The sequence below is a fragment of the Odocoileus virginianus genome, chromosome 9 (assembly GCF_023699985.2).
Source record: "Odocoileus virginianus isolate 20LAN1187 ecotype Illinois chromosome 9, Ovbor_1.2, whole genome shotgun sequence".
Taxonomy (NCBI): Eukaryota; Metazoa; Chordata; class Mammalia; order Artiodactyla; family Cervidae; genus Odocoileus; species Odocoileus virginianus.
This window is the reverse complement of record NC_069682.1, coordinates 15,403,439-15,430,183: the sequence shown is the minus strand read 5'-3', so window position 1 is coordinate 15,430,183 and position 26,745 is coordinate 15,403,439. Positions and strand designations below refer to the sequence as shown.

Below are 26,745 nucleotides of genomic sequence, written 5' to 3'. Positions count from 1 at the left end.
TCGTTAATAACAGGCTTGCAGAAGAAAGAGCCTTCCATTTTATGGCAGTTTTGCTTATCAACTTATTGTAAATATCTTATTGTAAATAACACTGTAAAATATCAACCTATTGTAAATATTATATTGTAAATACAATATAACTTATTGTAAATATAATATAAATAAATATAAATAAAATAAAATATTGTAAATATAATACATACTGACATATGTATGATGATATGTATATTATATGCACACTATTTCATATATGTGATGTTTTGACTATATAAAATATTTACACTTATAAATAATTTTTTTCTTCTTACTACATAAAGAATAATTAAGGCAGTTGGGAGATAAAAGGAACTGCCTAGTTTAGAAATACAGATTTAACTGTGGAGTTTAGGTCTCTTCAGAGTCACTCATTGACTCGTGAAAAGCTCTTTGGAACTTCTGAATCTATTTCTCAGGTGTAGGGTATTCAGAATCTGAAAGTAGGAATGAGGTCAATCATGAGACCATGTAGCTGTAGGAAAGTCCAAGCAACGTGGCTTTGGCTTTTCAGATGTTGAAGGCTTTCCTAAGAGCATCGTTAAAACATAAGAGATGGAAAGGGAGAGAGAGATTCAGAAACTTTTACTGATCACACAGAATATCCAAGGTAACCTCTGCGACGGTAAAGTTAGATTTCTGTGCCATTTGAGTGTAAATGAACTACACAGAAAATGCACAAACGTACGCCGAGTACTCATGGCAATTGACGGCAATCATTCTAAGAAGGCCACGTCTGGAGCACGCTCTGTGCCTGCAAAGCTTCACCTGGTCGGTGCGCAGGGCGCCGGCCGCTCCCCACACCGACTTTTCGGCCGCGGAACTCCGGGCTGGCGCAAACCCTGAGCTCGGCTCGGGGGCTCCCGGTCCAGCGCCGACTGCGCTGTCTCCCCAGCATCGCGCGCCCCTGGACGGCTTCCCGCCTCCGCCCCTCCGGCTGCCGCCCACGCCCCCGCCACGGGGGGCAGGAGGCGGCGGCGGCCGGCCCTCCCCGTGCCCTTTTAAAAGCCTCCCAGGCGAGGCCCGGCAGGGGGATCCCGGCGGAGGAGGGAGCGGCACGCTGAGCTTCCGCAGCGGTGCGCGGAGCCGAGCGCCCAGGGCTGCGCCTCCCGCTGGTGGGGCCCGGCACCCCGGGCTCCCCGACGCTCTCGCTGCCGCCGCCGGCCTCCCCGCACCGGCCATGCGCCCCGGCTAGCGCGCCTGGGGCGCAGCGCCCACCCGGCGGCTCCCGCCGCCCGCCCCCGCCGCCGGCATGCTGCGCCCGCTGCTGCTCGCCGCGCTCTGCCTGGCCGGCCGGCTGGGGGCCGCCCGCGGCTGCCAGCTGCCCTCCGAGTGGAGACCCCTGAGCGAGGGCTGCCGAGCCGAGCTGGCCGAGATCATCGTGTACGCCAAGGTGCTGGCGCTGCACGCGGAGGTGCGCGGCCTCTACAACCACCTGCCCTGGCAGCACGAGGCCGGCGACGCGGGGCTCCTCTACTCCGCGGAGATCGAGATGCTGTGCGACCAGGCCTGGGGCAGCATGCTCGAGGTGCCCGCGGGCTCCAGGCTCAACCTCACCGGCCTGGGCTACTTCTCCTGTCACTCCCACACCGTGGTCCAGGATTACTCCTATTTCTTCTTCCTCAGGTGAGCCCGCCACTCCCGCCCACACCATCCCCGCGGCTACTCGGCTTGGCCGGCAGAGGCACCTTTATCTTCAGCAGGCTCAGGAACTCCTCCGGAATCCTACCCAGGCGATGCTGAGTGATGGCCTGGTCTCCCCTGGCCTCCTTCCCGTTGTCTGCTCTTTCCTGCTCCTCATGTGGCGTCTACAGAGATCCTGGGAGCCTCTGGCTAAGACTGTTGGCCAAACAGGGATGGTTCCCGTGCTTAACCAGGGAAGAGTGTTGCAGGCCAAAGCTCGAGGTGGTTTTCCGGCGACAAACAGCCTGTATCAAATGGCGGAGGTTTATGCGGGGGGTGATGGGGACAGAAGGCCCTGGTCACAGCGCTCTGAGAAGTATGAAGGGCAAGCGGACAGGAGCCCTCTCTGGTTGAGTTCCATGCAAGTTAGTCTGTGATGCAGATGAGATGCCTGTGGGTAAGAGTTCAGGGGATGGCGTCTCCTGGAGTTTAATAAGAAAGTGGAACCCTAATTGAGGTGGAATCCTTCTAGAGGAGGAAGGCTGTATTTTCAGTTGGATGCCGTGGGAGCCTTCTGGGATGGACAGTGGTCAAAGCCAAGTCAAACACCTTTGGAATCAGATGGTTGTTGGAATTCTGGCTCCGTTCTTCCTATCATTTTGAGCAAGTTACTGACTTTGTCAAGAACCTCCAGAGCCTCACCTTCATAATGTGCAAAAACAAGGGTAGTTGAGATTAAAGCCTAGTAACTATGCAAAACACCTGGTGCAGGTTAGATGAGGAAGGTGCAGTTACTCAATTCTGCACACCTGCTCAAATGCCAGGATGGGACTGGTGTGGAATGCAGCCCAGCTGTCCGCTTGTTTCACTCGGATTAGCTCATATCAGCTGCCAGCAGACCTCAATGCCAGGCTCTTGCAAATAGCAAAAGTTGATAGAGGAAGGGCCTGGGTGCCGGGGCATTAAGGGATTGGGAAGGTGCTCACAGGGCTTTGAAGAAGAGACAGGTGAACTAGACCAGGCCCTGTCTGTTGGGAGACTCCTGGAATCTTGTGAAGTTCCATGAAAGTTTGTCGTGTGGTCACGAGGAAATGCATGTAGATAAGGGTTCAGGTTATGGGTTCAACTGAAGTTTGCGATACAAAACAGCAGGTGGAACCCTAATGCATTGGTGTTCTCCAGTTGGAGGAGGAGGCTGATACAGAGAAACTGGGAGGAACCTCAAAATGGAATCTAATGGATAGTGATTGATTCCACAGCTGTGATGGACAATAAGTCCTGTCTTCCCAGTATGTGGCATAGCATTAAGAATATTTGGAGTGGCCATGACCTTGGTCTGGAGACTAACTTTTAGCTCTTGAGATTTCACATCACTGAGAAAGAAGACAGAAGGTTCCACAGATGGGCGTCCGTAAGCTCGCGGTAACACATGTTTTCCATATTAAAGTCTGAATATCTAAGTTTAGAATACATGGCGTGCTTTGTGTTGGCTTGGGTGGTTTAGCCAGATTAAGTTGAATTAAAAAAAAAATACTGGAGAAGTAGAGTTTCTAAATAAAGCTGGCAAGGAGCGAGATAATACCTTCTTGATATGGAGAAACTTAGACTTTTACATGTCTTTATTTAGGGAAACCAGCTCTAACACTATTCAACAATAAAATTTTATTTTCCAAAAGTAAAAAGAGCCAGGATACTTAAGACATTATTTTCTTTTCCGATTTTATAATGAAATACAGTTTTGTCCACTGGCTCTGTGGTGGTCAGCCTGCTCTTTCCTCTTTTTCTCTGACATATTTATAAAGCGTTAGGGCAGAGATACAGAGTCAAATGGTAGTCTTACAAGATTTCTATGTCACAGGGCTGTGTTGCCCTGATGTGTAACAACCACATACAAATCATTCCTCTGTTGTTCTGGGCCCCGTGGAGAGGAGAACAGATTCTGGACAGTGTCACAGGAGAACGTGGTAGTGGAGACTCCCTGGTGAGCCCCCACATGCCTACTCTGGGCTGGAGTGCGGCTTCCATCTCTTCTTTTCCTTCTCTTGATTTCTCTATCTTGCCAACAGGTACTTTATGCGGGGTTCTGTAAAAATGTTAACTTTTATACTGTGCTTACACTGTGCCAAATACTTTACTTACTTAAAAAAAAAAATGCACTCCTTACACCACCATTAAAAAAATAAGGATGCTGTTGTCATCTTCGTTTTATAGATTGTACATTTAAGCTTAGAGAATTTAAGGATTCATTGTGTGTCAAACGGGAGATAAGTAGCAGTGGTAGGACTTGAATCTTGGGTCATTGAAATTGGCTTTCCTTTGCCCAGGGAACAAGGAGCACTCGACTAGGAGAAGGAAGGCTGCTTGGGAGATACACAAACAGACAGACACAGATTCACACTCACCCATCCCCCAACTCACATGTTTTGAAAAATTTAAGGATAGACACATGCAGTGTGAGGTAGACAATTAGAGATAGTGACTCCTCTAATGCGAGCCATGTAGATGTGTAATTGGAAGCTGCATGTAAATCAGTGAAGTTAGAATATACCCTCACACTGTGCACAAACATATCTCACAATGGTTTAAATACTTAAACATAAGACATGACACCATAAAACTCCTAGAAGAGAGCATGAGCAAAATGTTTTCTGACGTAAATTGGACCTATGTTTTCTTAGGTCAGTCTCCCAAGGTAATAGAAATAAAACCAAATATAAACAGAGGGGACCTGATCAAACTTACAAGCTTCTGCACAGCAAAGAAAACCATAAAAAAAAAAAAAAGACAACCTAAAGAATGGGAGAAAATATTTGCAAATGATGCAATAGACCAGGGCTTAATTTCAAATATACAGACCATACAACTCAACAACAAAAAAACCAATCAAACGATGGGCAGAAAATCTTTAATAGACATTTCTCCAAAGAAGACATGCAGATGGCCAGTAGACACATGAAAATATACTCAACGTCACTAATTATTAGAGAAATGCAAATCAAAGCTACAGCCAGGTACCATCTCCTGTCGGGCAGAATGGCTATCATAAAAAACAGAACAAATAGCCAACGTTGGAGTGTGTGGAGAAAAGGGGACCCTCCTACACTGTTGGTGGGAATGTAAGTTGGTGTAGCCACTATGCAGAACAGCATGGGGGATCCTCAGAGAATTAATAGGACCACCATATGATCCAGCAGTCCCCCTCCTGGGCATATCCCCGGAAAAAACTGTAATTCAGGAATATACATGCACCCCCAGGTTCACAGCAGCACTATTCACAACAGCCAAGATATGGAAACAGCCTAAATGTCCACTGACAGTTGAATGCTTAAAGAAAATGTGGTATGTGTATATGAATATTACTCAGCCATAACAAGAAAGAAATAATGCCATTTGCAGCAACATGGATGGAAGTAGAGATAATTATACTAAGCGGAGTAAGTCACAAAGAGAAGAATAAATGCCATATTATATCACTTATATGTGGAATCTAAAATATGGCACGAATGAACCTGTTTACAAAACAGAAACAGACTCATGGATACAGAGAATAAACTTGTGGTTCCAAGGGGAATGGAAGGAGGGAGAGGGATGGACTGGGTGTTTGGGGTTAGTAGATGCAAACTCTTACATTTGGAATAAACAACAGGGTCCTACCTTAGCACAGGGAACCATATCCAATCTCCTGGGATAAACCATAATGGAAAAGGTATTTAAAAATGTATGTATATGTATAACTGAGTCACTTTACAGCAGAAATTAGCACAACATTGTAATTCAACTCTACTTTAAAAAAAGATGTTGTATAACTGGCAACGCTGTCAGAGTCTTCTGTTGACTCTCGATTCAAGATGGTACACCCCATGGGTATACAGTCTACAGCTCATGCCTCCTTTTTTTTCCCATTAGGATGGATGAGAACTATAACCTCTTGCCTCATGGAGTCAATTTCCAAGATGCCATCTTTCCAGACACTCAAGAGAACAGAAGGATGTTTTCTAGCCTTTTCCAGTTTTCAAACTGTTCGCAAGGGCAGCAGCTGGCGACTTTCTCCAGTGACTGGGAGGTCCAAGAAGACACTAGGGTAAGAATTGGCTGTACCCTGTGCTACAGCAAACATAAGATAGCTATGACTCATATGAATGTTGTGACCAAGGGAGTCAAGAGTCCTCTTCCAAAGTCCAGATCAAGAAGTGTTTTTCACCCTCTCCACAGCCCTCCCAGAAGTTAACAAATACCGCGCATAAACTCTGGAGTCCTCAGGCTGTACTGTGTGGCATGAGGTTCCTCACAAAGTGAGGGGACAAGATGGGCTGAAGGTTGGCATGCTGTGCCTCAGTTTCCTCTTCTGTAAATTGGAAACAATAGTAACATCTGTGTCTTAGGGCGGATGCGACATGATTTAACCATGTGGGGAATGTCAGTAGGTAAGGCCTTTAGTGTAGTGTTTAGGAGCAAGCACTCAATACACTGAGCTGTTATGACTACTTCTGTTGTTGGTTTTAAATACTTCGTAAGTTTTTACTTGGCCATGCTGGGTCTTAGTTGTGGCACGTGGGATCTTCAGTCTTCCTTGCAGCAGCATCTCCAGTTGCAGCATGAAGACCCTTAGTGGCAGGATCTAGTTCCCACGAAACAGAAGGATCCGGATCACTCTGGGCATGAAGATAGAAGAGGCATCTTTCAGTCTGAGGCAGATGCCTGAGTTGTGGGGATATTTCGAGGACTGTCGCTTTCTCTGAGCAGTGGCATTGTCACAGCTGAGCCAGGGGAGCAGGGAGGCCGTGGCCCATCGCTCCCAGTCTCCCACCAAGGTGTTTATAGGACCACGTGACAGACCGCTGGAGACAGCTCTGATGTGGGTTAATGAACCAATGTGCATGTACTAAGTGGTTTCCTTCTTTCCCCCATCTGTGGTGTCCTTATGGGGGTGGTGTCTTTCTCTTGCCTGGTGGGTTGGCCTAGGGGAGTGGCCTTGTTCTTCCAAAACTCCTGCCCAGGGCTCCCTGGCACCTGGAGGCTTTCTTTGTGTTCTTTGCCCAGAAACTGTTCTCATCGTGGGCAAGTGCATCTGACTATGGAAAAGTGCTGATTCCTCCTTTCCATTCGTTATCCAGGCTTCCTTCCTTAGGCCTGCCCTACTGCCAGTTCTGGACTCCCCGACCCCGCCTCAAGATTTGCCAAAATCTTCTGAGTGCTTGTCATATATTTCACTCCCAACATGGATCTAAGCGCCTTTCTTTCCCCCTGCCCCACTCTTTTTGTTTTCCTACCCGAGTCTTAATCTGTGCCAGCACCCACTCCACATTGAACTGGACCCACCAAGTATAAGCCTGAGCATCCCCAGCCTGGGTCCGACCGTAGCATTTCAAATTAAAATCTTCTTAGTCTCGGTCCTTTGGTTCTCCAGTTTGTGGGATTTTTGCTTCATGTACTAAATCCTTGGTAACAGTACACTGATGTCAAGAGATCAGATGTTGATCCAAAAATACCTCACAGCTGAGCCCCAAATCCTTTAGATATATAACTGATTAGCCCTGTGGTCACACAATGAAGCTATTAACATTTTACTGCAATTAGATTTTCCATCATTCGAAAAAAATAGAACAATGGGACTGTGGAGAATTGTTTTAATGTGAAGGCAGTCCTATTTTGGGTGGTCAGATGTTGATCTTGGGGAGAATTCCTTTTCCCTTTCATCATCCTGGTCTCTTAGATAACAGAGGGTGGGTATGTGTGTTTGCGCTGAGTCCGAAGCTGTTGGGGAAAGAGAATTAATTGTTCCAGGTTGCTGAGGTGCTGTGGAGCCAAACTGAGGTGTTGATGGACTGTGTATGTATCACATCTTGGCTCCTTCCTCTGCCCACTTTGAAAGGTACCACATCAGAGCTGAGTTAAATTAGCTAGTTCATTTGAGAATTTAGGTTTAAAATAAAACTAAGGTGCTAGCATTTATATTTTATGATATTCCTTGAGATATTTTTTCTTTCTGTGCAGTGATTAAAATAGTTGTGAATTGAAGGTGTCAGAATTAGACAAAGAGTTATTGACAGTTACTTGCTCCTTTCTTGAAAAAAAAAAAAAAAAAACTAAAACTAAAAATTATCTGCCTTAAAAAAAAAAAACAAAAAAACTTCTGTTTGGTTGCGCTGGATCTTTGTTGCCATGAGGGCTTTTCTCTAGTTATGGCAAGAAAGGGCTACTCTTTGTTGCAGCACACAGGCTTTTTATTGCACTAGCTTCCCTCGTTGCAGAGCATAGGCTCTGAGCACGTGGCCTTCAGTGGTTGTGGGTTGTGGGCTCACTAGTTTTGGCACACGGGCCTAGTTGATCTGCAGCTTGTGGAATCTTCCTGGACCAGGGATTGAACCAGTGTCCCTGCATTGGCAGATGGATTCCTGTCCACTGTGCCAGTAGGGAAGTCCTCTCTGCTCTTTCTGTGTGAAGGTGAGTATCCTGCTTTCTCTCCTATGCAGGGTAAGTAAATCATGTTACGACACAGTCTGTTTTTCCTAAGGTGATGGGTCTTCCATCTTAGATGGGATCAGAGGAGCTTGTTTGGGTCACCTTTTTATTCCAGTTAGATTCTTGCGAATGGGAACATATGAACCCTTCATTTGTTCTGAGAGCATTATGAATGGCCCTGGATGGTGCACATTACAGTTTCTCTATATCACATGCCGTGTCTTAGATGATGATAAATTCTGGGGGAACACTGATGAATTCTCATCATTTCCACTGTTGCTGCTGCTCTTTAAGCCCCCAGTCAGCTCGAACAGTGTGTTTAGATTGTGGTCGTGAAGGGCGCATCTCCTCCTTTTCATGGATAGTTCTCATTCTCTTGCAGCATCACATGAATCTGGGACTCTAGGGTTAGTCTGGAGGTTAAGAAATGGAACCAGAGGAAGATCTGATGCAGGGAAACTTTTTGTGATACATATCCAAGACAACCTGCAACTCTGTCCTCAGCGGCCAAATCCTCTCATTCTCTAGTTCCATCCTTAGACTCCCCCCCCCGCCTTCCCTCACTTCAGTCAGTGGAAGCATAAGCTTGCTTTCAAAAGTTGCCAGGAAATCAGCAGCACTCCTAAGTGTTCAGCATCTCTCTGGTTCAGTATCGTGGTGTTAATGGGACCTCCGGGGATGTCTTTGGCAAGTTAGAGCATCCATCCCATTTTCTGGCAGGGTTCTTTCCACGCCAGCCAAGAACATTTTCCTTCCCTTTTTTCTTCCCTGCTGGGTGAGTGTAACAATCAAAACAAAAGTTGGCTGTTTTCCTCTCTCAGCAAGTCCTGTCCCCTGGGACCGAGACCCAGACTGACCCACACATACATCAGTCTGACCTAGAGTGTCATGGGACTGACATAAAATCTGTAGAAGACCTCCTGTCATCTTTCTTTTTTCCCTTTTTAGAGTTTGGAAGGATGGTGAGGGAGGTGCCATCCTCATCAGGCAATCAGGATTGGCTGTGCCATTTTCAGTGGCGTGACCTTAGGCAGAACCCTTAATTTCTCACAGCTTCAGTTTTCTCCTTCCCTGATAGCTCCGTTGGTTTTAAAAAAAAAAAATCTGCCTGCAATGCAGGAGACCCCAGTTTGATTCCTAAGTCAGGAACATCTGCTGGAGAAGGGATAGGCTACCCATTCCAGTATTCTTGGGCTTCCCTTGTGGCTCAACTGGTAAAGAATCCCCCTGCAGTGCAAGAGACCTGGATTTGGTCCTTGGGTTGGCATATCCCCTGGAGAAGGGAAAGCCTACCCTCTCCAGCATCCTGGGCTGGAGAATTCCATGAACTGTATAGTCCATGGGGTCGCAAAGAGTCGGACACGACTGAGCGACTTTCACTTTCAAAACATATACTCTCATGTTGTCTTAGGGACCCAATTAGATCATAGGTTTGAAAGCACTTTGTCAGTTGTAAAGAGTGATGGAGGGGTTTATGACTGTAAATGGATAGTTAGAAAGTATGGCTTTAAAACTTAAAGATTATGCAACTTTTAAAAAGCTTCCTGTGTCTTCCCAGGGCAGTGTGGGAGCAGTGGTGACAGGGAAGGTGCTAGAGAGGGGACCAGATGATGGGGAAGCTCTCGTGTGTGTTGTAATTCATTCAGCAGATTTTACTGGGTTCTGGCCACAGAGCACTTAAAAATTCATGTACTGAATTGTAAACCATGTTCATGAGGATTCTCAAATCTGAAAGTATAAAATGGTCGTCAGTAGAGTTTTTCCTCCCACCTCTGACACCCATCCACCCAGTTCCCACCTACCCTCCAAACGCGTAACCACTGATATTAGTTTCTTGTAAGCTTCCAGTGAGTATTCTCCTCCAACAGACAATTCAGGCAAGATTTACTGTCTTCTGCTTCCATGGTGGCTGAGCGGTTAAAGCGTCTGCCTGCAATGCGGGAGACCCGGGTTCGATCCCTGGGTCGGGAAGATCCCCTGGAGAAGGAAATGGCAACCCACTCCAGTATTCTTGCCTGGAGAATCCCATGGAGGGAGGAGCCTGGTAGGCTACAGTCCACGGGGTTGCAAAGAGTTGGACACAACTGAGCGACTTCACTCACTTAAGGGAATGGCAGCCCACTCCTATATTCTTGTCTGGAGAGTCCCATGGACAGAGGAGCCTGGTGGGCTTCAGTCCATGGGGTCACAAAGAGTCGGACACCACTGTGTGACTAACACACGCTTTTGATACCAGTGGTACCGCGCTATGTAAACATGGTTGTACCCTGCTTTGTTCACAAGTGGATACCTGTAAGTAGACATGTAGGTTGCTATATCTAGACATGTGAGTTGGTTTAAACAGCCGCATCAGGTTCTCCATTGTATTAATGCCTTACTATGTATTTAATCAAGTCCCCTGTTGATAGGTAGTTGCACTGTTTCCAATCCATGGATATTGCATAGAGTGTGGACATGTATGACACTATATCAGTACACACCTCATTTTGTGGAATTGTTGAGTCCAATCTTTAGTGAGTGACTGTTGAGTGACTACCTTGAGGCAGCTGCTCTGTTAGATACTAGAGTTTCAGTGTTGAGAAAAATACAGAGTCCCTGATCTCATGAAGTTTATAGTCCTAGTGCTGGGGGTGAATACAATCAAAAGACCACATTAATGACTTTAGAATTTAGAATGGAAATAAATGCTCCAAGGGAAAGAAAGGAAATAATCAGGGAGTCTGACCTAGACTTAGGGATAAAGAAGGCTTTTTCTGCTGAATTATACGGAGCTAAAACCTGATGGAAGAGGAGATACCCTAGTTGATGTTGGAGTATTGGGATAATGAGAGCAATCCAGAGAGGCGAAGAATCTGTGCAAAGGCCATGTGGTAGCAGGATCCATGGTGCCTTTGAGAAAATCAAAGAAATCCCCAGTAGCTGGAGGAAAGGGAGTGAGTGAGAAGGATGTGGCAAGAGAACTAAGTGGGGCCAGACCATGTGGGGATTAATAGTTTCTGGTGAGGATTGGGCTTTGGTCTACCAGTAATGGGATGCCTCTGATGTTTTGAAAGCAATGGGTGATGGGAGCAAATGCATATTAAAAAAAAAAAACCCAAAGTGGCAGAAGTGGGAAACTATATTGGAGGGGATCCAGATGATATGGTAAGAAAAGGCAGTGGTTGTTTGAAAGCTGCCAGATAGATATTGGGCTCGGGTTAAGGTAGAGGGGCTGGAGTGATGTAGGCAAACTTGAGAGATATTTAGGATATAAAATCAATAGACGTCATGGCGGTTTGGGTTTGGCTGGTAAAATATGTGGGAGGGACAAAGATGACTCCTGTGTTCCTGGCTGACTGCATACCAGGACTAACATGCCAGGATAAATGGAATAGGACAGGTTTGGAGGGGAATTCTTGAGTCCAGTGTTGGACATGTTGAGTTGAGGTGTCCTTGAGCTGTCCGTGTGAGAGCTTGAGTAGGTGGTTGGATATATGTTTGGAGGTTTGAGAAGAGCTCTGAGTGGAGGTTATGCCTTTGGGACTAAGTGGTAACACCAGGTGTCAGCTGAAACTGGATATGTATGGAATTTCCAGGGGAGAGGACTTGGAGTGAGAGTCAAAGCCCTCGGGTAGGTCTGAGCCTTGTAAAATGCTAACACTGGTGAAACGGCAGAGACGCTCGAGGGAGAACCAGGGGAGTGAACAGCACATGTCTGCAGAAGGATGAGCGAGTGACAACCAAGAGCTTTTGGAAAGTCGGGTAAGAGGAGGACTAAAAGTAAGCGCCGTACTCCGCTGGCAGAGAGAACAGTTTAACAGAGGGAGAGAGCAGAATCTAGGTTGGCATGGGGGAGAGAGGGCAGCTCCTTCAGGGTGTTCAGTTGTGGGTTGAACACCACCGAGGCTACAGGTGAAGGGGGCAGAATAGTTGAGGGAGGGTTGTTTTTTTCTTTTTTTTTTTTTAAGATGGCAGCCATCCTGGTCAAAACCTCTTGGTCCCTGTTTTCCTACTCATCAGATGCTGTCTTCCCAAATAGACTGGACTACTTGAGGGCAGGAATATCTGTTTTATTCCTTGTTGCACAAGTGGTGCATTTTTGTGGTGTCTCATACATTCATTGAATGAATTCTCTCTCATTCAGAGAGCTCTGAGGCCTTAGAAAGCAGGGGCCTCTCTTTCTTTCTCTATTTCTGTTCTCTAATTCCACACAGTAAAATTCACTTTTTCATACACAGTTATGTTTTGGCAGATACACATGGTTGAACAATCGCAACTACAACCACAATATAGAAAACTTCCATCGCTGCTGAAACCCTGCCCTGTGCTGCCACTGTGTGGTCAGACCCTTCCCCAACCTCAAATCTTGGGGACTTCTAAAGGGTTCTCCAACTAGTTTTGCATTTTCCAGAATGTTATATGAATAGAATCATTATGTTGCTTTTCTTTTTAAAATTTGTCTTCTTTTATATAGCAGAATGCACTTGAGATTTGTCTGTGGTATGCGTCTGTAGTTCACTTTTAATGGCTAAAGCATTTTTTAAAATTAGCGATACTTTAATCTTTGTATAGTTGGCCCTTTAGAAGTATTTACATTTCAATTAGACTTCTCAGAAACACTGTGAGGCACATTAACATTGGAAGTGTCAGTATCTCTATTTTACAGGTGGGGAAACTGAGATTTAGGGCAATTAAGTAGGTTGCACAAGATCATCCAACTAGTAAGTGGTGAAGAGACTGAAATACAGGGTTTCTCATTTTGCCTTTGCATTAACCTTGTATGATATTTCCAGTTGTTTTTCGTTCTCATCAGTACTTGGTCAGTTAAAAAAAAAAGAATAATAAGTGTGTGGTGCTATCTCTGTGGGTTTTAAGAAAAATTCTACATATAAGTGCGACCAAATAGTATTTGTCTTTTCCTGACTTGTATCACTGATCATGATGTTCTCAAGGTTCATCTGTGTTGTCACAAATGGCAGAATTTCCTTCTTTCCTGTGGCTGAATAATATTCCTTTGTGTGTGTTAATATATATGCCACATTTTTCTTTATTTGTTGATGGATACAGGTTGTTTCCATGTCTTGGCTATTGTGATTAATGATTCAGTGAACATGGTACTGGTTTCTTAGACGCACTGATGTCATTTGCGTATGTACTCAGAAGAGGGTTTTCTGGATGGTAGTTCTATTTTTAATATTTTGAGGACCCTGCATTTGGACTGTTGCCCATAATGACTATACCAGTTGCCATTCCGATCAACGATGCGCAAGTGCTGTCTTTCCTCTATATCCTGCTAACACGTTATCTTTCATTTTTTGGATCGTAGCCATAGTAACAGGCTTCCCTGCTGGCTCAGACAGAAAAGAATCTGCCTGTAATGTAGGATACCCAGGTTCAATCCCTGGGTCGGGAAGATCCCCTGGAGCAGGAAACGGCTGCCCACTCCGGTATTCTTGCCTGGAGAATTCCATGGAGAGAGAGGAGCCTGGTGGCTACAGTCCACGGGGTCTCAGAGAGTCAGACGCGACTGCCTAACATACTTGCATACCCAGAGTAACAGGCACGAGGTGATGCCCCATTATGGCTTTGGTTTGCATTTCCTTGATGATTTGCTAGTCACTTGTATGTCTGTTCAGAACCTTCACCTATTTTTAAACAATCAGATGGTTTTACTATTTATTTGTAAGACTTCCCTGAATATTTTGGACCAGATAGATGGTTTTCAAATTATTTTCTCTAGGCAGTAGGTCACCCTTTTATTTTATTGTTTCCTTTGCTGCACGGGAGCTTTTTATTTTGGTGTAATCCAATTTATCAATTTTTGCTACTGTTGCCTGTGCTTTTGGGGTCCTATCTAGAAAATAATTGCTCATACCAGCATCAAGAAGCAATTTTTTCTTCTGTTTTCTAGTTTCAGGTCTTACCTGTAAGTCTTTACATTGAGTTAGTTTGTGTATATAATGTGAAAGTGTTAGTCACTTAGTCATGTCCCACTCTTTGTAACCCCATGGACTGTAGCCCACCAGGATTCTCTGTCCATAGGGATTCTCCAGCCAAGAATAATGAAATGGGTAGCCGTTCCCTTCTCCAGGGGATCTTCCCAACCCAGGGATCAAACCTGGGTCCCCTGCATTACAGCAGATTCTTTACCATCTGAGCCAGCAGGGAAGCCCCATATAGAGTGAAATAAGGGTCAAATTTCCTTCATCTGCATGTGAATCCAGTTTTATGATTTGTTACACGAATCTTCCCCACTTTATGTTCTTGGCATTTTACTGTAGATTATTTGACTGTGACTGTGTGGATTTATTTCTGGGCACTTGATTCTGTTCCCCTGGTCTTTGTCTTTACGTCTGTACCATACTGTTTTAATTACTATACCTTTTAATATAACTTGTAATCAGGAGCAGTGATGCCTCCAGCTTTGTTCTTTTTTAAAGATTGTTTTGGCTAATAAAACCCAGCAATCCCACTGCTGGGCATACACACTGAGGAAACCAGAATTGAGAGACACACGTACCCCAGTGTTCATCGCAGCACTGTTTACAATAGCCAGGACATGGAAGCAACCTAGACGTCCATCGGCAGATGAATGGATAAGAAAGCTGTGGTATGTATACACAATGGAATATTACTCAGCTATTAAGAAGAACGCACTTGAATCAATTCTAATGAGGTGGACGAAACTGGAGCCTGTTATACAGAGTGAAGTAAGTCAGAAAGAAAAACACCAATACAGTACATTAACACATATATATAGAATTTAGAAAGATGGTAACAATGACCCTATATGTGAGACAGCAAAAGAGACACAGATATAAACAACAGACTTCTGCACTCTGTGGGAGAAGGCGAGGGTGGGATGATTTGAGAGAAGAGCACTGAAACATGTATATTACCATATGTGAAATAGATCACCAGTCCAAGTTCGATGCATCAAACAGGGCACTCAAAGCTGGTGCACTGGGGCAACCCAGAGGGATGGGATGGGGAGGGATGTGGGAAGGGTGTTCAGGATAGGGACACATGTACACCCACAGCCGATTCATGTCAATGTGTGGCAAAAACCACTACAATGTTGTAAAGTAATTAGCCTCCAATTAAAATAAATAAATTAATTTTTTAAAAAAAGGAAAAAGGGTGGGGGGGAAGAAGGACAACCTAGTTAAGCACCCAACACTTTTGCATCCTGGTTCCATGACCTACTAGTTCTGTCTCCTTGTGCAAGTCACTGAACTCTCTGGGCCTCTTTATCACTAAGTAAAGAGGGTGGTAAAAAAAAAAAAGATTTCTTTGGCTTTTCAGAATCTTTTGCAGTTCCACACAAATTTTTGAATTGTTTTTTCCATTTCTATGAAAAATGCCACTGAAATTTTAATAGCCATTGTTTTGAATCTCTAGATCACTGTGGGTAGCATGGACATTTTTACCAGTACTAGTTCTTCCAGTCCATAAATATGAGACCTCTCCCCATTGATTTTTGTCTTTCTCATCAATCTTATAAAGTTTTCAGTGCATAGATTGTTTACTTCCTTGGTTAAATTTGTTCCTAGTTATTTTGTTCTCTTAGGTGCCATCATAGATAGGATTGTTTACTCATTTCCTTTTCAGATTGTTGTTGGCATAAACAAATACAACTGCTTTTTGGGTTTTTTTTTTGTCATGTTGATTTGTATCCTGAAGCTTTACTGGATTCATATATTCTAAATTTGTGGTGTGTGTGTGTAGTCTTCAGGGTTTTCTACATATAGAATCATGACATCTGCAAACAGAGATAGTTTTCTTTTCTTTGTTCCAATTTAAATGCCTTTTATGTCTTTTTTTTTTTTTTTTTTTGCCAGTACTTCCAGTATTATGTTTAGTAGAATTGGCATGAGTAGGAAAGCTTTCAGTTTTCCCCATTGATTATGATGTTAGCCATGGGCTTTTCATAAATGGCCTTTATTGTGCTGAGGAAATTTCTTTTATATTTATTTTATTCAGTTTTTATCATGAATAGGTGTTGAATTTTGTTAAGTGCTTTTTCTGCATATTTCTGCATATTGAGATGACCATGTTCAAATAATTCATTTTGTGAATGTGCTATATATTACATTGATTTGTGTATGTTAAACCAACTTTCCTTCCCAGGGATAAATACCACTGGTCATGGTGTTTAATCTTTTTGATACATTGTTAAATCCAGTGTGCTAGTGTTATTGAGGAGTTTTACACCTATGTTTATCAGAGGTATTGGTCTGTAGTTTTCTATTCTTGCAGTGTCTTTGTCCAGCTATGATATCTGGTGTGTCTGCTGTCATTAAGTGAGTTTGGATGCATTTCCTCTGCTTTTACTTTTTGGAAGAGTTTAAGCAGCACTGGCATTAATTCTTTTTTTTTTTTTTCTCCATTTATTTTTATTAGTTGGAGGCTAATTACTTTACATCATTACAGTAGTTTTTGTCATACATTGAAATGAATTAGCCATGGATTTACATGTATTCCCCATCCCGGTCCCCCCTCCCACCTCCCTCTCCACCCGATCCCTCTGGGTCTTCCCAGTGCACCAGGCCCGAGCACTTGTCTCATGCACCCAACCTGGGCTGGTGATCTGTTTCACCCTAGATAATATACATGTTTCAATGCTGTTCTCTCGAAACATCCCACCCTCGCCTTCTCCCAGAGTCCACAAGTCTGTTCTATACATCTGAGTCTCTTTTTCTGTTTTGCATATAGGGTTATCGTTACCATCTTTCTAAATTCCATATATATGTGTTAGTATACTGTAATGGTCTTTATCTTTCTGGCTTACTTTGCTCTGTATAATGGGCTCCAGTTTCATCCATCTCATTAGAACTGATTCAAATGAATTCTTTTCAATGGCTGAGTAATATTCCATGGTGTATATGTACCACAGCTTCCTCATCCATTCGTCTGCTGATGGGCATCTGGGTTGCTTCCATGTCCTGGCTATTATAAACAGTGCTGGCATTAATTCTTATTTGAATATTGGTGGAATTCAACTTTGAATCCATTTGATCCTAGGCTTTTCCCTTTGGGGAGTTTTTTAAATTACTATTTGAATCTCTCTGTTTGTTACTGGTGTGTTGAGTTTTTCTATCTTTTCTTGTTTTAGTCTTAACACCTTGTATGTTTCTCAAGATTTATCTATTTCTTCTAAGTTTTCCAATTTATAATTATTTATCAATAGTCCCTTATGATTATGCTTCTTTACTTTTGAGGTATCTGTTATAATGTCACTTTCATTTATGTTTTTCAGTTTTCTCTCTTTCCTTCTTAGTTTAGGTAAGGCTTTTTAAAAAATTTATTTATTTAAACTGGAGGCCAATTACTTTACAATATTGTAGTGGTTTTTGCAGTACACTGACATGAATCAGCCATGGGTGTAAATGTGAGGCTTTATTGATTTTGTTTATTTCTTTCAAAAAATCAACTTACAATTCTTTTCTGTTATTTTCTAGTCTCTATTTGATTTATTTCTTCTCTGATCTTTATTATTTCCTTCCTTCTGCTAACTTTGGGTTTAGTTCTTTTGTAGTTCCTTGAGGTATAAAGTTAGATTGTTTATTAGAGATCTCTTACAATATAGGCATTTATCACTATAAACTTTTCTCTTAGTACTCTTTTACTATATCCCTTTAAGTTTTGGTATGCTGTGTTTTCATTTTCATTTGTTTCAAGATATAAAAAATTCCCTTTTGATATCCTCTCTGATCCAAATGATGTACCATCAAGAAGAGAAGTTTTATTTCTGCCTTTCAAGTCTGTATGAATTTTTCTTATTGCACTGGCTAGGACTTCCTGTATGAGGTTGCATAGATTGATGAGCATGGACGACCCATCTTAAGTATGATATCATTAGTTTTTGTGTCAGCGGCTTTTAGCAGGTTAAGGAAATTTTCTTCTATTTCTGATTTGGTGAAAATTTTAATCATAAATTGAACTTAAATTTTGTGAGAAACTCTTTCAGCATCTGAGATCATCATGACATCTTTCTTTTACAGTTTGTAATTAAGTGCATGACATTGAATGTCAAGTGCTGAACCACCCTTAAATTCTCAAGATAAAATCCTATTTTCATGTATTGATGGACTTTATTTGCTAATATTTTGTTGAGAATTTTTTTACACTTATGTTCATGAGAGGTATTTGTTTGTAGTTTTCTTTTAATAATAATAGAAAAGGGTATGATGATAATATTAGCCTTCCAAAATGGGTTGGAAAGTGTTCTTTCCTGTTCTGTTTTATGGATGAGATTGTGTAGAATTGGTGGTGTTTGTTTCCTATTAAATGTTGTGTGCATTAGTCTTCTGTGGACAAAAAAAAATATCACATAATGGGTGGCTTCAACAAGAGACATTTGTTCTCTCACAGTCCTGGAGGCCAGGAGTCCATGATCAGGGTGCTAGCAGAGTTGAGCTCCTTTGGGGTATCTGTGGCTTGGAGGTGGCTCCCCTCTTTCTGCCTCCTCACCTGGTCATCCCTCTGCATATGAATGTTCTCAGTGTCTCTCCATTTGTTCTAATTTCCCCTTCTCATAAGGACACCAGTCAGCTTGCATGGGGCTCACCCTAACAGGCTCATTTTAACTTGATGACTGCTTTAAAGGCCCTATCTCCAGATACAGCCATATTCTGAGGTGCTGGGGGTTAGGACTCCAACAAATGAATTTTGGAGAGACACAATTCAGTCCATAACAGTCTGGTAAAATTTTATCAGTGGATAATCTGTACCAGGAGTCTTCTTTTGTTGGAAGGTTCTCTACTCATTCAGTTTCTTTAATCGAAGGGACCATTTAGGGTGTCTGTTCTGGCTGTGCTACCGCGGCAGTGCAGATCTGATACTAGAGTTGGCTGTGGTACAAAGCTGGGTGAGGAAAAAGAAAAAGAAAGCCGGGGACTTCCTCCATACTCTTCTGCACCCTGGGGCTCCTTTTCTTGATCTAGATAAAAATAGATTTCTTGCAGAGTTCCTGCTGCATAGTGATTCAGCCCGCTTTGATTCAGGTCCCATTGCCTCTAGCTGTTTAGTTTTCAGAGTCTTCAGGTAGTTGCTTTGTGCATTATGTGCACAGATTTTAGCATAATCAATGGGAGTCATGGGCTCCATTCAGTTTCCTTCATCTTGACTTACTGGAAGTTGATGTTTCTATTTGACTGGGCCCATTGAGAACATCTGGTCTATCTTGCATGGAATGTATTATGGGGAGATGAAGAATGGTGTTTATTTTCTGAATATCAAAAGCAAATAATAATGGGGGGAGGATAGCATTGAAACATGTATATTATCATATGTGAAACAGATTGCCAGTCCAGGTTCAATACATGAGACAGGGTGCTCAGGACTGGTGCACTGGGGGATGGGATGGGGAGGGAGGTGGGAGGGGGGTTCAGGATGGGGGCACATGTACACCCATGGCTGATTCATGCCAATGTATGGCAAAAACCACTACAATATTGTAAAGTAATTAGCCTCCAATTAAATAAATTAATTAAAAAAAATGAGGGGGAGGAAGCAAATAGGATGGGAAAGAGGATCTGTCATTTCTAAAGTGAAATTTGAGCCCAGATGGGTTAAGAAAATCATAATTCAGTTCATCCATATCTTCCATGAAGTGTAAAAGTACTTGGTTTAAAATGTCCCTGGAACTTTGCCTAGACAGTCTAGTTTACACATTATTTGTTTAAGAACAAAGATATCCCTTAGGGATGGAGGAGTATACGGTCAGTTTAAAGAGTATTTGTGCACTTGTTAAGGACTTTTTCTGTATTATTCTTCTTTGATACTACATCAAAACTTGAAAAGTGATGCAGAATCAAACCTTATCAATGAGTTTTGTTGTATTTGTACATGAAAATCCAATAGTCTTTCTTGCCCTTTGAATGGGTTTTTAAAATCCATGCATGATTTTGTAACACGATGAATTGACCATATGAAAAATACTGATTCAGAGTTTTACAGATGTTGAAAATGTTGAGACTTTTAATTATACAGTATTAAAAAATCCATTTCATCAATATCACCATTGATCTCATCAGGAAAGTCTTGAAGCAGTGGAAAAATGTCAAGCATGCAGTGGCAAATTTTCTAAAATTCTCCTTTTTGCTTGAAAGCTCAAGTTTTATCAGTGGCAAAAAATCTGCTATTTTTCCTTAACATGACAGGCCTACTTTATTCATTTTCAAGAAAATTTCTATCAAATACTCAAATCTAGAGTCTATCTGTCATTTGTCCTTTCAAATAAAAACAGTCTTTCACAAAGAAAGCCGCTAGTTCAGCTCAGAACTCGGTCACGGAGGTGCTCTGCCTTGAGACAGCGTTGTACTCTGAGACCTCGAAGTGCTTTGTGTGACTCCGCTTTCTTCAGGAGTGGCACGCGGGCTGCCCTGCAGTCGCACTGTGCGGGCTTCTCATTGCGGTGGCCTCTCTTGTAGAGCACAGGTTCTAGGGCGTGCAGGCTTCGGTAGCCGTGGTTTGTGGGCGCTCAAGTGCAGCCTCAGTAGTTCGGGCTTAGTTGCCTTTTGCGGCCTGCGGGATCTTCCCAGACCAAGGATCAAATCTGTGTCCCCTGCATTGGCAGATGGACCCTTAACCACTGAACCGCCAGGGGAGCTCATCAAGGACATTCTGAAACTGCCTTTTTCTTTTCTGCCCACATCAGGCACTAAACAGTGTAATGACTGTTCGTGTTATTTGGTAGCTCTGTCTTGATTTGTACTAGGTGCCATTAGTTTTACTCACTTTTGCTTTTGCACCAACCGTGCAAATGTCAGCACAGTGACCCTGACGTCTTAGTGTTATTCTGAAAATAGTTTTGATCTCATGGGCTCCCCTGAGAGGAACTCAGGATCCCCCAAGAATCTGCAGACTTTGAGAATCACTGCTCTTGACCAGCTCAGTGAAGGGAGACTGTGCCCACTAACTCATGTTAATATTGGGCAAATCCATTCACCTCAATGGATCTTCATGCTTAAAATGTAATTAATATATGCTCAATAAATATTCTTGTTCTTTGAAATGAAATAATTTCATCTCTGGAAAATGACGGGGTTATGTTTTATTTCTCTAAGGGCTCTGACAACACCGAACATAGTTCTGTTCTAATTATCACAGTTGAGTCAACTTTCACCCAGACAAGTCTAGGACCTTGGGTGGACAGTGATGGTGCTGGATGTGAGAGCAGTGTCTCCCGACTTCAGTTTGTGTTGTTCCTGGTCTCCATCGTGCTGACTCCCTGGGCTCTCCAAAGGTGAGAGGTTTTCTTCTCGTGGACTGTCATTTCCCTGACCCACTTCCTGCCTGCTGTCCTTCTTTTATGCCGCTGGTCTGGTTTTGTTCTCTGATTGTGCTGTTGGTGCACACTTGTTTTTATGTGTGTGTGTGGCACTTGTTACAAACACCATTAAGTAATGATTATGAAAAGACTGGTTTACTATCTGCATCCCCCACCTGGAAGGTAAACTCCTCCTTACTGGTGGTTGTCTTCCCAGAACCTCACAATCCCTCTCATGGTAGGCATGGGTACCGATATACCAAAAGGGGGTTGTGAAGTATCACATGAATGGTGTAGGCAGTAAAAGCTTTAGGGAGTTGGAGAAAGGAGGTGGTCAGTGAGGCATTGATTATTCTAGGAAGATTCTAGAGAAGCGAGGAGGCTTGATCTGGTTGATGATCTATAATACAGTTGACCCTTGAACAACACAGGTTTGACTGGCACAGGTCCATGTATGTGTAGATATTCTTCAGTAGTAAATAGAGTACCACACGATTCGTGGCTGGTTGAGTCTGCGGATACAGGGGAACCATGGATGTGGACGGCCGACTGTGTTACATGTGGATTAACCTCCATGTCAGTCAGGGGTCAGTGGTTTACTGTCTTCAGAGTCCTTTTGAGGTATCAAGGGTCCTGTTACTAACTTATCCTCTAGTTGAATGCTAGTAACATTTAGATTGCCATTTAAAAAAACCTGACAGGTCTTTTTGTTAATTTTATTTTTAATAATTTATTTGGCTACTCTGGGTCTAGTTGTGGCACGCGGGCTCTTCCATCTTTGTTGCGGCATGTGGAATGTAAATCCCCGACCAGGGATTGAACCTGGGCCCTCTGCTTTGGGAGCACAGAGTCTTAGCCACTGGGCCACCAGGGAAGTTCCTAGATTACCGTTAATAGATCAGTCATTTGACCAGAGAGAGGCAGGACTGTGCAGTAGGTAGAGTGGTGATCTTTTTCATTCATTTATTTATTCAGACCTTCACTGTACACATATTTATTATATACCTGCTATATATCAGGCACTGGGAGTAAAAAAAGAAAGAGATAAAGAGTTCCCTGCCTTCCTGGAACTTACACTGCGGTGGGATGAGGAAGAGATAGTCAATACATCAGTCAATAAGAAAGATATCAGATGATGAGGAGTTTGGCAAAGAATTAAGAGAGGGTGGTAACGGACAAGGAGGAACTGGTAGCTAGAGTGAGGAGATGAAACCTACACTGAAGTCTGAATGACAAAGGGCTGGCCATACAAAGATCAGGTGGCAAAGCATTCCAGGGAGAAGAACAAGCCAGGGCCATTGTGCAGCCTAGACCTTGCTACATGCTTGAGGGATGGAAAGGTGTGAAGCGAGCATCATTGGTGGGGAAGGATGAGATGAGTTTGTAGAGGTGAGCAGGAGTCGGACCATTCAGAGCTTTCTCAGCAAATGTACGAAGTTTAGAGCTTTGTGCTTCGGGGAGCCATGGAGGGGTGGTGTGCTGTGAGTGATGCAGGCTGGGGCTGGGGGCCACGGTGGCACTGGAGAGGAACAGCTGGGTTCAGGATACATTTGGAAGTGGGGCTCTTTCTGTGTTCTTCCAGCTCTTCCCTGATCGCAGTCTACTTTTCTTTCCCCACTTTTTTTTTAAGATGTTTTGGGATGTGGTCCATTTTTAAAGTCCTTACTGAATTTGTTACAAGCATTGCTTATGTTGTTTATGCTCTGACTTTATTGGTCATGAGGCATGTGAGATCCTACTTCCCTGAACAGGTTTAAAACCTGCACCCCCTATATTGGAAGGGGGAATCTCAACCACGGGACCACCAGGGAAGTCCCTATTCCCAGTTTTAAAAGCCTTTTTTTTTTTTCTTTTTCCTCATCTTGTAGGACCTCAGCCACCCCCAAGGTGTTGGCTAAGTACCACATTTCCTGCGAAAGTATTTAAAAATGCACAGTAGTGATTACGTGTGAAACATTTGTCTTGACTTTCATGTGCCTGTATGTACCCACTCTGCATCATGTCGCTCACAAGAGTGAGAATTAAAGATTTTGAGGCAGCACGCCCTTTATTCCATCTGCAGTGATTTTTGAGCACTTCCTACATCCTCAGCACTGTGTCATGTATTATGGAGAATATAGTAGAGGAAGACAACCTGGGTCTGAACTGGAGCATCTAGTTAGAGATACAGTTAACCTGCATGGAAAGATGGATACAGCTGCTGGAGAAGTATTTGGGTACCTGGAGAGAGATGCATTTAGACAGGGAAGAGCATGAAGGGAAGCCCAGAGATGAGGATGAGGGTGTGTTAGGACAGCAAGAGCTGCATGCGAGGGGCTAGAGGGTGAGTGTGAGGACGTGTGAGTTTGCATGTGAGGGGCTAGAGGGTGAGTGTGAGGACGTGTGAGTTAGCCGGTCCATGCCAGAAGCTCTTGATTTGTTATCAAGTATGTGCAGTTCACACTAGAAGGAGAAGTTCTCTGACACGTTGGAGAGGTGATGGCTTGTAGCTGTCAGGGTTAGGGTTATCGTTTGTTCTTTACTTCTGCCTTGAACTATAAGCTTTGTTGAAACACAGCTGCTGCCTTTCTTAAAGTTAATTTTTATTAGAGTACAGTTGCTTTCCCATACTGGGTTAGTTTCTGCAGTACAGCAGAGTGAATCAGCTATGCATATACATATATCCCTTCTTTTTTGGATTTCCTTCCCATTTCGGTCACCACAGAGCATTGAGTGGTGTTCCCTTAGGTATACAGTACACTGTCATTAGTTATCTATTTTATGCGTAGTATCAACAGTGTATATGTGTCAATTCCAATCTCCCAGTTCATCCCCACCCCACCCCCCATCCTCTTGGTATCCATCTGGTTGTTCTCTTGTCTGTGTCTCTTTTTCTGGTTTGCAAATAAGCTGTTACTTTTAAACACTGACTAATACCCTATGTGGTTATTTAAAAAACACCCACAAACTTCTTATTTTGGAATAAATATACATTCACTGGCAGTTGCAAAGAAATGGAGAGAAGTCTTTGGCACCCCCTTGCCACTTCTTCCCCACTGAGCATCTTGGGTAACTAGGGCAATAGCAAATCTGGGTGATGACATGGGTAACATGCACAGAGTTGATTCAAATGCTGCCACTTAGGCATGCACTTGTGTTTGCAGCTTCCTGTCCCCGCCCACACAGTCAGGACACAGAACCATCCCGCTACCCCAGGCTCCCTAGTGCTGCTCCTTACAGAGCCACCTTCTCTGTTGCCCATTCCCAAACTTTGGCAGCCGCTCACCTGTTCTCTATCTCCAGAGTTTTGTTATTTCAGTGGTTTCACAAGTAGAGCCATACTGGTTGTGCAATCTTTTGAGACTATATTCCTTCACTCAGAATAATCTCCCTGAGGTTAATCTAAGTTGTTGTATTTCTTTTTATTGCTGAGTAACGTTCTGTATGATGGATAGACCATCATTTGGGTAATCTTTCACCACTGAAGGACATTGGGTGGGTTTTAGTTATGCACTGTAATGGAAAAGCTACTCTGAACACTGGTGTGTAGAATTTTATGTGAACAGAAGTTTTCCTTTCTCTACAGTAGATGTCCAGGAGTGTGATACGTTGGGTCATTTGTCACTTTAAAAGAAACACTTATAATTTTAAAAGAAGCTTGCAAGCTATTTTCCAAAGTGGCAAAATCATTTACATTCCAACCAACAGTGTATGAGTGATCAAGTTTTTTGCATAGTTGCCAGCATTCGCTATTATCACAACTTTTTGTTTGAGCCATTCTGATGGATGTGCTCTCACTGTTTAATTATTTTTGAGATATAATTCACATTCCATTCAGTTCAGTTCAGTCGCTCAGTCGTGTCCGACTCTTTGTGACCCCATGAATCGCAGCACGCCAGGGCTCCCTGTCCATCACAAACTCCCCGAGTTCACTCAAACTCATGTCCATTGAGTCGGTGATGCCATCCAGCCATCTCATCCTCTGTGGTCCCCTTCTCCTCCTGCCCCCAATCCCTCCCAGCATCAGGGTCTTTTCCAATGAGTCAACTCTTCTCATGAGGTGGCCAAAGTATTGGAGTTTCAGCTTCAGCATCAGTCCTTCCAATGAACACCCAGGACTGATCTCCTTTAGGATGGACTGATTGGATCTCCTTGCGGTTCAAGGGACTCTCAAGAGTCTTTTCCGACACCATCGTTCAAAAGCATCAATTTTTCGGTGTTCCATTAAACTCTCCCTTTTAAGGTATATAACTCAGTGATTTTTAGTATATTCTCATGTAGGGTCAACCATCATCATTATCTGTATTTCCAAAGCATTTCATCCCTGGTAATGCAGGGCCGATTACCAGTCACTCCCAATTCAGCTGTCTTCCCAGCCCCTGGCAACCACTGATCTTCTGTCTCTATGGATTTTCCCATTCTAGACCCACCATATAAATGAAATATGATAATCTATGGCCCTTTGCGACTGGCTTCTTTCACTTAGCATAGTATTTACAGGGTTGATCCATGTTGTAATATGAATCTGTGGTACTTTCCTTTGTATGGGTAAACATTCTGTTGTATGAATACACTGCATTTTGTTTATCCATCAGTGAGTGGATATCTGGGTTGTTTCCACTTTTGCCTGTTATAAACAATGTTTTTCACAACATTTATGTACAAGTATTTCTGCCATGAGTGTTTTCTTTGGGATATTTTCCTAGGAGTTGAATCGCCAGTTCATATGGTAATTCTGCGTTTAGGCTTTTGAGGAACTGCCAGACTGCTTTTCAAAGCAGCTGCATCATTTTACCTCCCCACCAGCAGCATATGAGGGTTCTGGTTTCCCTACATCTTTGCCGACACTTGTATTTGTTTTATTGATTCTCGCCATCCTACTGGAAGTGAAGTGGTCTTACATTGTAGTTTTGATTTTTCATTTCCCTGAGGACTGATGATTTTTGCATCTTCTTATGTGCTTATTGGCCATTTGTGTAGCTTCTTTGGAGAAATGTCTATTCAAGTCTTTTGCCCCCCCCACCTTTTAACTTTCATTTTTTAAAATTAAACTTTTAATTTTGTATTGGAGTATAGCTGATAAACAATGTTGTGATAGTTTTAGGTGGACAGCAGAGGGACTCGTCCATACATATACATGTACCACGCTCCCCCAAACTCCCCTCCCATCCAAGTGTCTTGCTAAGTTTTAAATTCAGGTATCTTTTTAGTCTCGAGTTGTAACGGTTCCTTACATATTTTAGATACTAGATTGTTATTAGATACATGAAATGCCAATCGTTTCTCCCATTCTGTGGGCTGGCTTTTCCCTGTGGTTTAGACTTGTGTTTCCCCAGTGACTGCTGATGTTGGTCATCATTTCGTCTGCATGTTTGCTGTGTGAACGGCCTCTTGGG

At 43.1% G+C, this 26,745-nt stretch overlaps 1 protein-coding gene across 1 annotated transcript in view; it reads left to right on the top strand.

The window, feature by feature from the left end:
* The first annotated feature begins 885 nt into the window (after positions 1 to 885).
* Positions 886 to 26,745, top strand: part of CCDC3 (coiled-coil domain containing 3) — a 93,443-nt gene continuing 67,583 nt past the window's right edge. Inside the window, exons 1-2 of the mRNA XM_070471986.1 lie at positions 886 to 1,659; positions 5,563 to 5,737. Of these exons, the coding sequence (XP_070328087.1) occupies positions 1,286 to 1,659; positions 5,563 to 5,737 (549 nt within the window). The 5' untranslated portion in view covers positions 886 to 1,285. The remainder of the gene's footprint in view (positions 1,660 to 5,562; positions 5,738 to 26,745) is intronic.